At 56.2% G+C, this 11,884-nt stretch overlaps 2 protein-coding genes across 2 annotated transcripts; both read left to right on the forward strand.

The window, feature by feature from the left end:
• The first annotated feature begins 1,153 nt into the window (after nt 1-1,153).
• On the forward strand, nt 1,154-3,901 carry LOC108781202 (uncharacterized). Its single transcript, XM_018549116.1, has 2 exons — nt 1,154-1,276; nt 1,526-3,901. The coding sequence occupies exons 1-2, from the start codon at nt 1,154-1,156 to the stop codon at nt 3,899-3,901; spliced, it is 2,499 nt and encodes an 832-aa protein (XP_018404618.1).
• Nucleotides 3,902-8,786: 4,885 nt separating this feature from the next.
• On the forward strand, nt 8,787-11,534 carry LOC108781203 (uncharacterized). Its single transcript, XM_018549118.1, has 2 exons — nt 8,787-8,909; nt 9,159-11,534. Exons 1-2 carry the CDS (start codon nt 8,787-8,789, stop codon nt 11,532-11,534), a joined length of 2,499 nt encoding a protein of 832 aa, XP_018404620.1.
• Nucleotides 11,535-11,884: the final 350 nt, after the last annotated feature.

The raw sequence follows: 11,884 nt of genomic DNA on the forward strand, positions 1-11,884 counted from the left end.
AAAAAAAAAAAAAAAAAGGTTCCCCTGAGGTGGGTGCGGCCTTGTCGTGGCTCAGGGGCTCACCCCGGGGTCCGTAAAGGGCCCCGAGGTGCTAACAGCACCCAGTACGGCGCTTCCCGTTAGATAGGGAGGTGCTGTACCATGGGGGGATCTATCCCCTCGGTGGAGGTCATTCCCTGGGATGAGAAGTCTGCCGTCGTTCGTTCGGGTTTAGGCCCATCATCGGATCGGGCGACGGTGGATTTTGCGAGAGAGTTTGGTTGTCCGTGGATGTGACGGGCGATTGCTGCTGTGTGGGAGGATGTTGTGTCTTTGGTGTGTTCCTCGTGACGGTGTGCTGATGGCTCATGGTGTGGGTATGTGTATTTTTTGGGGGTCTTGATATTACCTGGGAGCCTTGGTGATTATGACAGGTGTCTCCCCCCTGCACATTCGGGCGTATGCCCACCATCGGTTTGTGCAGGAGGGGGGGCATGGTTTTGGGGAATTTGGTGTGATCCTCGTGACGGCGTACTGGTGTGCCGCCTTTATCATGGGACTATGTTGGTGGCTGCGTTTGTCCATTTGCGTAGGTATTTGTGCTTGGGGGTCGCGATGTTTTCGGCGAGCGTTGGTGACTACGCGAGGTGTCTCCCCTCTGCGCATTCGGGCTTATGCCCATCTGTGCGGGGGGGTGCATGGTTTCGGGGGGATCGTGCGGGATTACCCTTGGTGGAGGCTAAGTGGTTGTGGTGTTTTTTGACGGGTCTTTGCGGCCGACTGGACGTTTCTGGTGCTGGGTGCATGGTCCTGGGTCCCTTGGTCTTGCTGGGGGCGGGGGTGGGTGCGTCGGGGGGGCCTTATCTGCCCCGCGCGGCAGAGAGCGCTGTTATGAGGCGCGCTCTCGGCGTGCCTGCCTTCGGCCCCTGGGGAGGTCGGGGGATGACGGTGGTCTTGTGGATGCTCGGTCCTCTCGCGACAGCGTCCCTTCCGAAGCGGGGGACTGGGTGGCGCGTGCAATGCTGGTTGCCATGGCGAGGAGGGTGCGGAGGGGGCGCCGCCTTCGTTGCCCGAGTCGTCCATGGGGCCCCCTGGGTGGCTCCACCTGTATCGGTGCCTTTCGTGTCGGAGCGGGGGGACCCCTGAAAACTCCAGGCATTGCACTACAGCCTGGATGAGTAGGGGGCTGGAGTCCAGTGTCCCTGATGATTATGCCGGGGACCAGTGGCATAGCGCCTCTTCCCGGGGGAACTCGGGGCCTCGCCTGGAGACAGGCGGGGAGGGTATACCCTGGAGGGTAAGCCGGTACGGGGAATGGGATAAACGAAATGACAAATCTTTATAAAAAGGGGGGGGTTTTAGCAGATCAGAGGGAGGTTATGGATGTGGAGGACGACAGAGATTCGCCAATGGGAGGAGGCGAGACAGCGGGTGGGGGGGCTAATGAGGGACCTTCCTCATCTCTATTCACTAAGCCCGGCCTGGAGCCGCGCAAAGGTAGGTCCAAGGATAGCGCCTTACTGCTTAATGAGGACTTAATTTGGAGTTGTCTTCGGACGAGGGGGATTCGGCTGCTCTCTCGATTGCGGGAAGTTCGGTACACGGGGAGGGTTCGGAGGTTTCATCTCCTCCCGAGAAGAGTGCGTATCTCAAATCGGGCTCCCAGGCTTCTGGCAGCTCTAGGAAAAGGGACAGGACTGGCTCTATCGAATCGGGCGACAGGACTACTGGGTATTACGTGGGAAGGCGTAGAGAGATAGAGAGGCTCAACGCTGAGAAGAAGAAGGCTCTCAAGTTGGATCGAGAGAAGGTTATAAGAGCCTATAGTCACATAGAGCTCCTTAAAAAGGCGAAGATCAACGTGGAGGAGATCAAGTCTAAGGTTGACCATTTTTCCAAGGAGGAGTTAGTTAGACGAGCGAACGCGAATATGGAGGAGGTCCTGAGAATAGCTAGGTCCTCTACTAATTTGAAGGGATCTTTCCAGGGTGGTTTGAAGACTGCGGCAGCGGTGACCCTGGGGATTATATCGGTCCTGAAGGATAGGGTATCGATGTCCCAGGAGGAGGTACACCTTGAGGAGGTTAGGTCATTGAAACGGGAGGTAAACGTTCTTCGACAGAAATTGGAGACGGAGGTGGAGTCTGAGAGAAGGAAGGCTCTTGAGTCCGCTGGGGAGGCGGAGGCGTACCGCTCCCAGCTGGAGTTGACGAAGAAGGAGTTGGCCAACAAGGAATTGGCGAAGAAGAGTCCGAGTAAGAGAACTCCATCCGCGAAGTTTAGGGCCTCTAGGGCCGCTTACACGTCTGACTCCGAGGTCATGCAGGTAGACGACTTGCAGCCGAGGGTGGTCTTGGATCCCCCTGATAAATGGCCGGTGGCTTCGATTCCTCTGGAGGGCGGGAGAGTCCGGATCGTGAAGGAAGATCCCAAGTTGCAGAAGAGAATATACGAGGAGAACATTAGATATCTGAAGGAGAGGGAGGCCTCTCAAATGAAGAACGGTAAAACTCAGACTTCCAAGGGTCCTGCGTCGAATAGGAGAGATGAGAGGATTCCCCCGGGAGAATCCCCACGAGCCATAGCTGATATGATCAGGGAGATCGTGGCGGAGGAGATCGGGAAGGCGCTCGGTAAACCCGTTGTTAGGGAGAAACCTCGAATCACGAAAGTCGAGGTGATTAAGCCAGCTAAGACGGTTAGTCACGAAAGGAGCGGCGGTTTGGCTAACGCTGGCAAAAGTGAGGGTGCGAATACCGTGCTGGGTTCTGAGAGGTGGTCGTCGGTAGTCGGTCGACGATCCAAGCAGAGTGGCGCGGCGTCCTCGACTCCCAAGAAGAAGGCGGGTCCTAACCTCTCAGTTAGTCAGCAAGGGAGGAAGGCGGTTGTACAGCGTAGAGCCCCGCGTATGGCTGCTATTCAAATCAGCTGTAGAGGAGACATCTCGCACGCGCAGGTTATGTCCATTGCGAAGCAAAGGGTGGACATTGGAGCTTTGGGCATCGAGGACATAAGACCCAGGAAGGCCAGGACGGGGGCCTTGCTGTTGGAAATACCGGGTAAGGAAGGTCAGAGGAAGGCGGACTCCCTGGCTGTCGAGATGAGGAGAGCGTTGCAGGATCACGAGGACGTCCTGATATCGAGGCCGGAGAAGATGGTGGAACTACGACTCCGAGATCTGGAGGCCTCTGTCTCGGCGGACGATGTCAGGAGCAGGGTTGTGGAGTTAACGGGCTGTGACTCGAACAGCGTCAAGGTAGGGGAGATAAACATATCTTTTAATGGTTTGGGTACTCTCTGGCTGCGCTGTCCTGTTGTGGCGGCTAACAAACTTGCGAAGGAGAGGCGTATTAGGATCGGATGGACGATGGTGAGGGTTGATATGCTTCCCGATCGTCCTTTGCAATGCTACCGTTGCCTGGAGGTGGGTCATGTTCGTTCTCAGTGCAGAGGACCTGTGGACCGTAGTGATAGGTGTTATCGGTGTAGTGGAGTAGGACATATCGCTAAGAATTGCCTCCTTGATGCCTTTTGCGCGATATGCGAGGATAGGGGTTTCAGAGCTGATCACAGGGTGGGTAGCTCCGTGTGCAAGCCAGGTACTGGGAGGGTACTGCCTGCTCGTTCGGTGCGACCGGCGGCTCGTGCAGCGGATAATTCTGTCCCCATGGAGGGGGATAACAACAAGGATAGGGAAAAGAGAACTATGGAGAAGGTTCTTGCCACTGGACGGGAGAAAGCGGCTCCAATGGAAACGGCAATGGAGATTGAGGTGGTTTCAGATGTGCGGGATTCTGGGGGTAGCGCCCCTGGGGACTGGTCGCATACTGGTGACGCGTGGGGGGTTGTTCACTCGGGTGATCCGCCCATCGAGGTGGAGAAAGGAGCTGGAGGAGCTCCTCACTGCCCTGAAAATGCGTAGTAGGATCCTACAGATCAATTTAAATCATGCGAGGGATGCCCACGACTTGCTGATGCATCGCATGGACGAGGGAGATTTCGCTCTCGCGATAATATCCGAGCCGTATATTATCCCGGAAAACCATCCGCATTGGTGGTGCAACGACGAGAAATCGGTCGCGTTTATGTGGAGAAGATCGTCCAGTCCCTTTCCCTGTGTTCCTAAGGGGAAGGGTAGACATCACGCGATGGTTAAATGGGGTGACGTTACCGTGATAGGTGTGTACTTTCCGCCGAGTCTCGGCCTGGCTGATTTCGAGCAGGCCTTGACGGACTTGGAGAGGTTGGTGCTTTTACATTATGAGGGCCCTTTTCTGTTGGCTGGGGACTTCAATGCCAAGGCTGGCATGTGGGAGTTTCCGGTAATAGACGCTAGAGGCAGGTCTCTGGCTGAGTGGGTCTCAGCCCTGGGCCTTATATGCCTTAATCACGGAGGAGTGAGCACTTGCTCCCGAGAGACTGGTGAATCCATCGTCGATCTGTCCTTCGCGAGTCGACGATTGGAACGTAGGATCAGTGAGTGGAAGGTGTCTTTGATCGAGAGTAGATCTGATCATAGGTATATAGAGTTACGGGTAGATTATTCGGTGGCTCAGAGAGCGAGATGGGCAGTTACCGAGCATAAAAGATGGTCGGTCAAGAGGATGGATCTGGATGACATGCGGGCTGCGATCTCGGTGGCCTTCTGGCCTGACTGGGGCCCACCTGGTGATTGGGATCTGGAGATTAAGGTGGGTAAGCTCCAGGAGGTAATGGAGTTATGTTGCGATGTCGCGATGCCTCGAGTACGCAGTTGTCCTAGGAGAGCCGTTCCGTGGTGGAGCCAAGAACTGAAGGACCTCAGGAGTTCGTGTTCCGCAGCAAGAAGGAGACTGAAGAGGTCCAGAAGATCTGCGGGCGTCGAGGATCCGGTGGAGACTGAAAATCGTCTCAGGGAATATCGACTCTGCAGGGATCTCTTCAGTAGAGCGATTCGAAAGGCCAAAGCGGAGGCATGGGAAGTATTCGTGAAGACTCTGGACGAGGATCCTTGGGGTCGACCGTATTTAACGGTTATGGGCAAGTTGCGCAGGTGGAGTCCGCCATTTACGGAGTCTCTGTCGGAGGCTACTTTGAACACGGTGTTGACGGGGTTGTTTCCTCCGGCTGTGCGGGGCGTGGCGTCGTCGGCTGGTCCTGGGCAGGAGCGCATGGATGTCCCTGTTGGGCCATTGGGCGATGGGCTTATGGTTCCCTCGGTGGAGGGCTGGAGCGACGACTTTGCGGTTTCGGAAGAGGAGCTGAGTGCGGCAGTTAAGCGAATGATGGGCAAGAATGCAGCCCCGGGTCCTAGTGGGATTCCCTCGAGGGCTTGGGGTGCCGCTGTTGAGATAGAAGGTCTTTTGAGAGCCCTTTTTACCGAGTGTCTCAGGCGCGGTCGCTTTCCCTCTAGATGGAAGTCGGCCAAGCTTGTTTTGTTGAGGAAGCCTGGCAAGCCGGACGACGAGCCTTCTGGTTATCGCCCGATCTGCCTCATCGACGACGAGGCGAAGCTGTTTGAGCGAATCGTCGCGAGTAGGGTGAATAGTCACCTGCACGGGAGAGGCCCTAACCTTAACGCGCGGCAGTTTGGTTTTCGGAGAGGAAGAAGTACAATGGATGCGATTGTATCAGTCAGGTCATTCCTGACGGAGGCCTTCGGGGAGGGTAACGTCGCGCTGGGCATTTCCATCGACATAAGTAATGCCTTCAATTCATTACCGTGGGAGGTAATTGAGGACTCGCTGCGCTCGCATAGGATCCCGCTTTATTTGAGGAAGATTATCGCGAATTATCTTTGCGACAGGTGCCTAACGTTCTCCACAGAAACGGAGAGTGGGGCAACGAGAGTGGTCAGCAGGGGGGTTCCACAGGGTTCTATATTGGGTCCTCTACTGTGGAACCTCGGCTTCGACAGCGTCATGTCCTTGGAGGATGTCCCGGAGGGCTGTTCTGTTGTGTGCTACGCCGACGACACCATGGTGTTGGCTGCCGCTGGCGACTGGGACGAGGTTTGCATCTTGGCGCAGGAGGCGGTGGACTGTGTGGTTCAACACATCGCGTCTCTGGGAATGGCGGTGTCCCCCTCGAAGACGGAGGTGGTTGCATTCTTCGATAGGGGAAGGGCTCCTAATGTGTCGATAAGGATCGGGGATGTCGACATCCGTTCGGGTCCGCACATGAAGTACCTGGGAGTTACACTGGACAGCAAGTGGCGTTTCGGGTACCACTTCAGGCTGTTAGCACCGCGACTGGAGTCCATTGCGCTCAATCTGAGCAGGCTCCTGCCCAATCTCGGAGGTCCAGGAGGCAGGGTGAGAAGGTTGTATGCTCTCGTGGTTAATTCGGTGGCGCTTTATGGTTCCCCGATATGGGTGGATGAACTTAAGCGAAACAAAGTGGCGTTGCGTATACTAAGATCCGTTCAGAGGAGGATAGCGGGTAGGTCGATCAGGGCTTACCGAACGGTCGCTTACGCGGCCTGCACAGTGTTGGCGGGTATGCCGCCGTTCGAGTTGGCTGCCGAGATGTACAGAGAGATTTACGAGGAGGTATCGGATCGCAAGTCCCGGCTGTCTGAGGGAGTGGCTCTTCCGCCCGAGGACGTTAATCTGATCAGGGTTAACGCGAGAATGTCTTTGGTAGAGGAGTGGAAGGAGTGGCTCCTCTGGCCTTCTCATGGAGGTGGTTCAATATTGAGGATTTTGGCCGATAATCTGGAGGATTGGCTGGAGGCTCGCGTTGGTCTGACGTTTCACGTGACCCAGATAATTACTGGACACGGATGCTTCGGGGACTATTTGTTTCGCATCAAGAGGGAGGCGAGCTCTAGATGTTGGCATTGCACGGCGCCTAGGGACACGGCGGCCCACACCCTGGCTGATTGCCCTGCGTGGGAGATGGAAAGACGTGAGCTAACGGCGGTCATGGGCGCGGATTTGTCCATGCTGGCGGTTGTCAAAGCTCTCATTACGAAGGAGGGCAGGGATGCTGTCATCAAGTTCTGCGGAGCTGTGATGAGGCAGAAGGAAGCGGCGGAAAGGGCGCGTGAAGGTATTGGATAACGTTCGTTTTGTGTATATCTGGTGGAAGGAGCGTTACTGCGAATTGTGTATATTATATCTATTGTATAGGATGTCTGTGCGTGCTTGCATGTGCTTTAGCGTAGGGATTCGACGCACCGATTAGCGGGGTGTCGCGATGGGTGTGGCCTTGGGGACATGTTTCCCTCTCGGCATTGGTAGTTCGGCGGCCCGCACTGTCTGTGTGCAGGACGGTGCCTGTCGATTAGGATAGGGTTGCGCGCGTGATGTGTGCGTGTGTTTGGATGGGAGAGTGACTCGCCCTCTCCATCTTTAGTATTGGGCGAGTTCGATTCCCAGTGGCACCTCGAGGCGTCGGACGGGGGTCTGACGTCTCGTAGGGGGTGCCAATGGAAGGTGTCGAGGGGTGGGATCCCTCAGCACAGCAGGGCAAGGCGTTGCCTCGGCGACCAGCGAGGGGGAAGCCCGGTAGTAATAATTATGAGAGCCCGGGTTTCCCCTCCGTTCGCTGGGCTAGGTTCCCCGTGTGGTTTTAGTGGGTATGCCCCGATCGGCTAGGTCGGGGAGAGTCCCACATAACCCGTCGCTCTCCCCCGAGAGAGGCGGGTATGCGTAATGCATTTCCACACGTTAAAAAAAAAAAAAAAAAGGTTCCCCTGAGGTGGGTGCGGCCTTGTCGTGGCTCAGGGGCTCACCCCGGGGTCCGTAAAGGGCCCCGAGGTGCTAACAGCACCCAGTACGGCGCTTCCCGTTAGATAGGGAGGTGCTGTACCATGGGGGGATCTATCCCCTCGGTGGAGGTCATTCCCTGGGATGAGAAGTCTGCCGTCGTTCGTTCGGGTTTAGGCCCATCATCGGATCGGGCGACGGTGGATTTTGCGAGAGAGTTTGGTTGTCCGTGGATGTGACGGGCGATTGCTGCTGTGTGGGAGGATGTTGTGTCTTTGGTGTGTTCCTCGTGACGGTGTGCTGATGGCTCATGGTGTGGGTATGTGTATTTTTTGGGGGTCTTGATATTACCTGGGAGCCTTGGTGATTATGACAGGTGTCTCCCCCCTGCACATTCGGGCGTATGCCCACCATCGGTTTGTGCAGGAGGGGGGGCATGGTTTTGGGGAATTTGGTGTGATCCTCGTGACGGCGTACTGGTGTGCCGCCTTTATCATGGGACTATGTTGGTGGCTGCGTTTGTCCATTTGCGTAGGTATTTGTGCTTGGGGGTCGCGATGTTTTCGGCGAGCGTTGGTGACTACGCGAGGTGTCTCCCCTCTGCGCATTCGGGCTTATGCCCATCTGTGCGGGGGGGTGCATGGTTTCGGGGGGATCGTGCGGGATTACCCTTGGTGGAGGCTAAGTGGTTGTGGTGTTTTTTGACGGGTCTTTGCGGCCGACTGGACGTTTCTGGTGCTGGGTGCATGGTCCTGGGTCCCTTGGTCTTGCTGGGGGCGGGGGTGGGTGCGTCGGGGGGGCCTTATCTGCCCCGCGCGGCAGAGAGCGCTGTTATGAGGCGCGCTCTCGGCGTGCCTGCCTTCGGCCCCTGGGGAGGTCGGGGGATGACGGTGGTCTTGTGGATGCTCGGTCCTCTCGCGACAGCGTCCCTTCCGAAGCGGGGGACTGGGTGGCGCGTGCAATGCTGGTTGCCATGGCGAGGAGGGTGCGGAGGGGGCGCCGCCTTCGTTGCCCGAGTCGTCCATGGGGCCCCCTGGGTGGCTCCACCTGTATCGGTGCCTTTCGTGTCGGAGCGGGGGGACCCCTGAAAACTCCAGGCATTGCACTACAGCCTGGATGAGTAGGGGGCTGGAGTCCAGTGTCCCTGATGATTATGCCGGGGACCAGTGGCATAGCGCCTCTTCCCGGGGGAACTCGGGGCCTCGCCTGGAGACAGGCGGGGAGGGTATACCCTGGAGGGTAAGCCGGTACGGGGAATGGGATAAACGAAATGACAAATCTTTATAAAAAGGGGGGGGTTTTAGCAGATCAGAGGGAGGTTATGGATGTGGAGGACGACAGAGATTCGCCAATGGGAGGAGGCGAGACAGCGGGTGGGGGGGCTAATGAGGGACCTTCCTCATCTCTATTCACTAAGCCCGGCCTGGAGCCGCGCAAAGGTAGGTCCAAGGATAGCGCCTTACTGCTTAATGAGGACTTAATTTGGAGTTGTCTTCGGACGAGGGGGATTCGGCTGCTCTCTCGATTGCGGGAAGTTCGGTACACGGGGAGGGTTCGGAGGTTTCATCTCCTCCCGAGAAGAGTGCGTATCTCAAATCGGGCTCCCAGGCTTCTGGCAGCTCTAGGAAAAGGGACAGGACTGGCTCTATCGAATCGGGCGACAGGACTACTGGGTATTACGTGGGAAGGCGTAGAGAGATAGAGAGGCTCAACGCTGAGAAGAAGAAGGCTCTCAAGTTGGATCGAGAGAAGGTTATAAGAGCCTATAGTCACATAGAGCTCCTTAAAAAGGCGAAGATCAACGTGGAGGAGATCAAGTCTAAGGTTGACCATTTTTCCAAGGAGGAGTTAGTTAGACGAGCGAACGCGAATATGGAGGAGGTCCTGAGAATAGCTAGGTCCTCTACTAATTTGAAGGGATCTTTCCAGGGTGGTTTGAAGACTGCGGCAGCGGTGACCCTGGGGATTATATCGGTCCTGAAGGATAGGGTATCGATGTCCCAGGAGGAGGTACACCTTGAGGAGGTTAGGTCATTGAAACGGGAGGTAAACGTTCTTCGACAGAAATTGGAGACGGAGGTGGAGTCTGAGAGAAGGAAGGCTCTTGAGTCCGCTGGGGAGGCGGAGGCGTACCGCTCCCAGCTGGAGTTGACGAAGAAGGAGTTGGCCAACAAGGAATTGGCGAAGAAGAGTCCGAGTAAGAGAACTCCATCCGCGAAGTTTAGGGCCTCTAGGGCCGCTTACACGTCTGACTCCGAGGTCATGCAGGTAGACGACTTGCAGCCGAGGGTGGTCTTGGATCCCCCTGATAAATGGCCGGTGGCTTCGATTCCTCTGGAGGGCGGGAGAGTCCGGATCGTGAAGGAAGATCCCAAGTTGCAGAAGAGAATATACGAGGAGAACATTAGATATCTGAAGGAGAGGGAGGCCTCTCAAATGAAGAACGGTAAAACTCAGACTTCCAAGGGTCCTGCGTCGAATAGGAGAGATGAGAGGATTCCCCCGGGAGAATCCCCACGAGCCATAGCTGATATGATCAGGGAGATCGTGGCGGAGGAGATCGGGAAGGCGCTCGGTAAACCCGTTGTTAGGGAGAAACCTCGAATCACGAAAGTCGAGGTGATTAAGCCAGCTAAGACGGTTAGTCACGAAAGGAGCGGCGGTTTGGCTAACGCTGGCAAAAGTGAGGGTGCGAATACCGTGCTGGGTTCTGAGAGGTGGTCGTCGGTAGTCGGTCGACGATCCAAGCAGAGTGGCGCGGCGTCCTCGACTCCCAAGAAGAAGGCGGGTCCTAACCTCTCAGTTAGTCAGCAAGGGAGGAAGGCGGTTGTACAGCGTAGAGCCCCGCGTATGGCTGCTATTCAAATCAGCTGTAGAGGAGACATCTCGCACGCGCAGGTTATGTCCATTGCGAAGCAAAGGGTGGACATTGGAGCTTTGGGCATCGAGGACATAAGACCCAGGAAGGCCAGGACGGGGGCCTTGCTGTTGGAAATACCGGGTAAGGAAGGTCAGAGGAAGGCGGACTCCCTGGCTGTCGAGATGAGGAGAGCGTTGCAGGATCACGAGGACGTCCTGATATCGAGGCCGGAGAAGATGGTGGAACTACGACTCCGAGATCTGGAGGCCTCTGTCTCGGCGGACGATGTCAGGAGCAGGGTTGTGGAGTTAACGGGCTGTGACTCGAACAGCGTCAAGGTAGGGGAGATAAACATATCTTTTAATGGTTTGGGTACTCTCTGGCTGCGCTGTCCTGTTGTGGCGGCTAACAAACTTGCGAAGGAGAGGCGTATTAGGATCGGATGGACGATGGTGAGGGTTGATATGCTTCCCGATCGTCCTTTGCAATGCTACCGTTGCCTGGAGGTGGGTCATGTTCGTTCTCAGTGCAGAGGACCTGTGGACCGTAGTGATAGGTGTTATCGGTGTAGTGGAGTAGGACATATCGCTAAGAATTGCCTCCTTGATGCCTTTTGCGCGATATGCGAGGATAGGGGTTTCAGAGCTGATCACAGGGTGGGTAGCTCCGTGTGCAAGCCAGGTACTGGGAGGGTACTGCCTGCTCGTTCGGTGCGACCGGCGGCTCGTGCAGCGGATAATTCTGTCCCCATGGAGGGGGATAACAACAAGGATAGGGAAAAGAGAACTATGGAGAAGGTTCTTGCCACTGGACGGGAGAAAGCGGCTCCAATGGAAACGGCAATGGAGATTGAGGTGGTTTCAGATGTGCGGGATTCTGGGGGTAGCGCCCCTGGGGACTGGTCGCATACTGGTGACGCGTGGGGGGTTGTTCACTCGGGTGATCCGCCCATCGAGGTGGAGAAAGGAGCTGGAGGAGCTCCTCACTGCCCTGAAAATGCGTAGTAGGATCCTACAGATCAATTTAAATCATGCGAGGGATGCCCACGACTTGCTGATGCATCGCATGGACGAGGGAGATTTCGCTCTCGCGATAATATCCGAGCCGTATATTATCCCGGAAAACCATCCGCATTGGTGGTGCAACGACGAGAAATCGGTCGCGTTTATGTGGAGAAGATCGTCCAGTCCCTTTCCCTGTGTTCCTAAGGGGAAGGGTAGACATCACGCGATGGTTAAATGGGGTGACGTTACCGTGATAGGTGTGTACTTTCCGCCGAGTCTCGGCCTGGCTGATTTCGAGCAGGCCTTGACGGACTTGGAGAGGTTGGTGCTTTTACATTATGAGGGCCCTT

This window comes from Cyphomyrmex costatus, unplaced genomic scaffold (genome assembly GCF_001594065.2).
Source record: "Cyphomyrmex costatus isolate MS0001 unplaced genomic scaffold, Ccosl1.0 scaffold794, whole genome shotgun sequence".
Classification (NCBI taxonomy): Eukaryota; Metazoa; Arthropoda; class Insecta; order Hymenoptera; family Formicidae; genus Cyphomyrmex; species Cyphomyrmex costatus.

Excerpts from the sequence above, each read along its gene's own strand:
- LOC108781202 (XM_018549116.1), top strand. The coding sequence starts at position 1,154 with ATGAGTAGGGGGCTGGAGTCCAGTGTCCCTGATGATTATGCCGGGGAC. Across the intron at positions 1,277-1,525 it reads GGGAGGGTATACCCTGGAGG|TTGTCTTCGGACGAGGGGGA; the intron begins GTAAGCCGGTAC and ends CTTAATTTGGAG.
- LOC108781203 (XM_018549118.1), top strand. The coding sequence starts at position 8,787 with ATGAGTAGGGGGCTGGAGTCCAGTGTCCCTGATGATTATGCCGGGGAC. Across the intron at positions 8,910-9,158 it reads GGGAGGGTATACCCTGGAGG|TTGTCTTCGGACGAGGGGGA; the intron begins GTAAGCCGGTAC and ends CTTAATTTGGAG.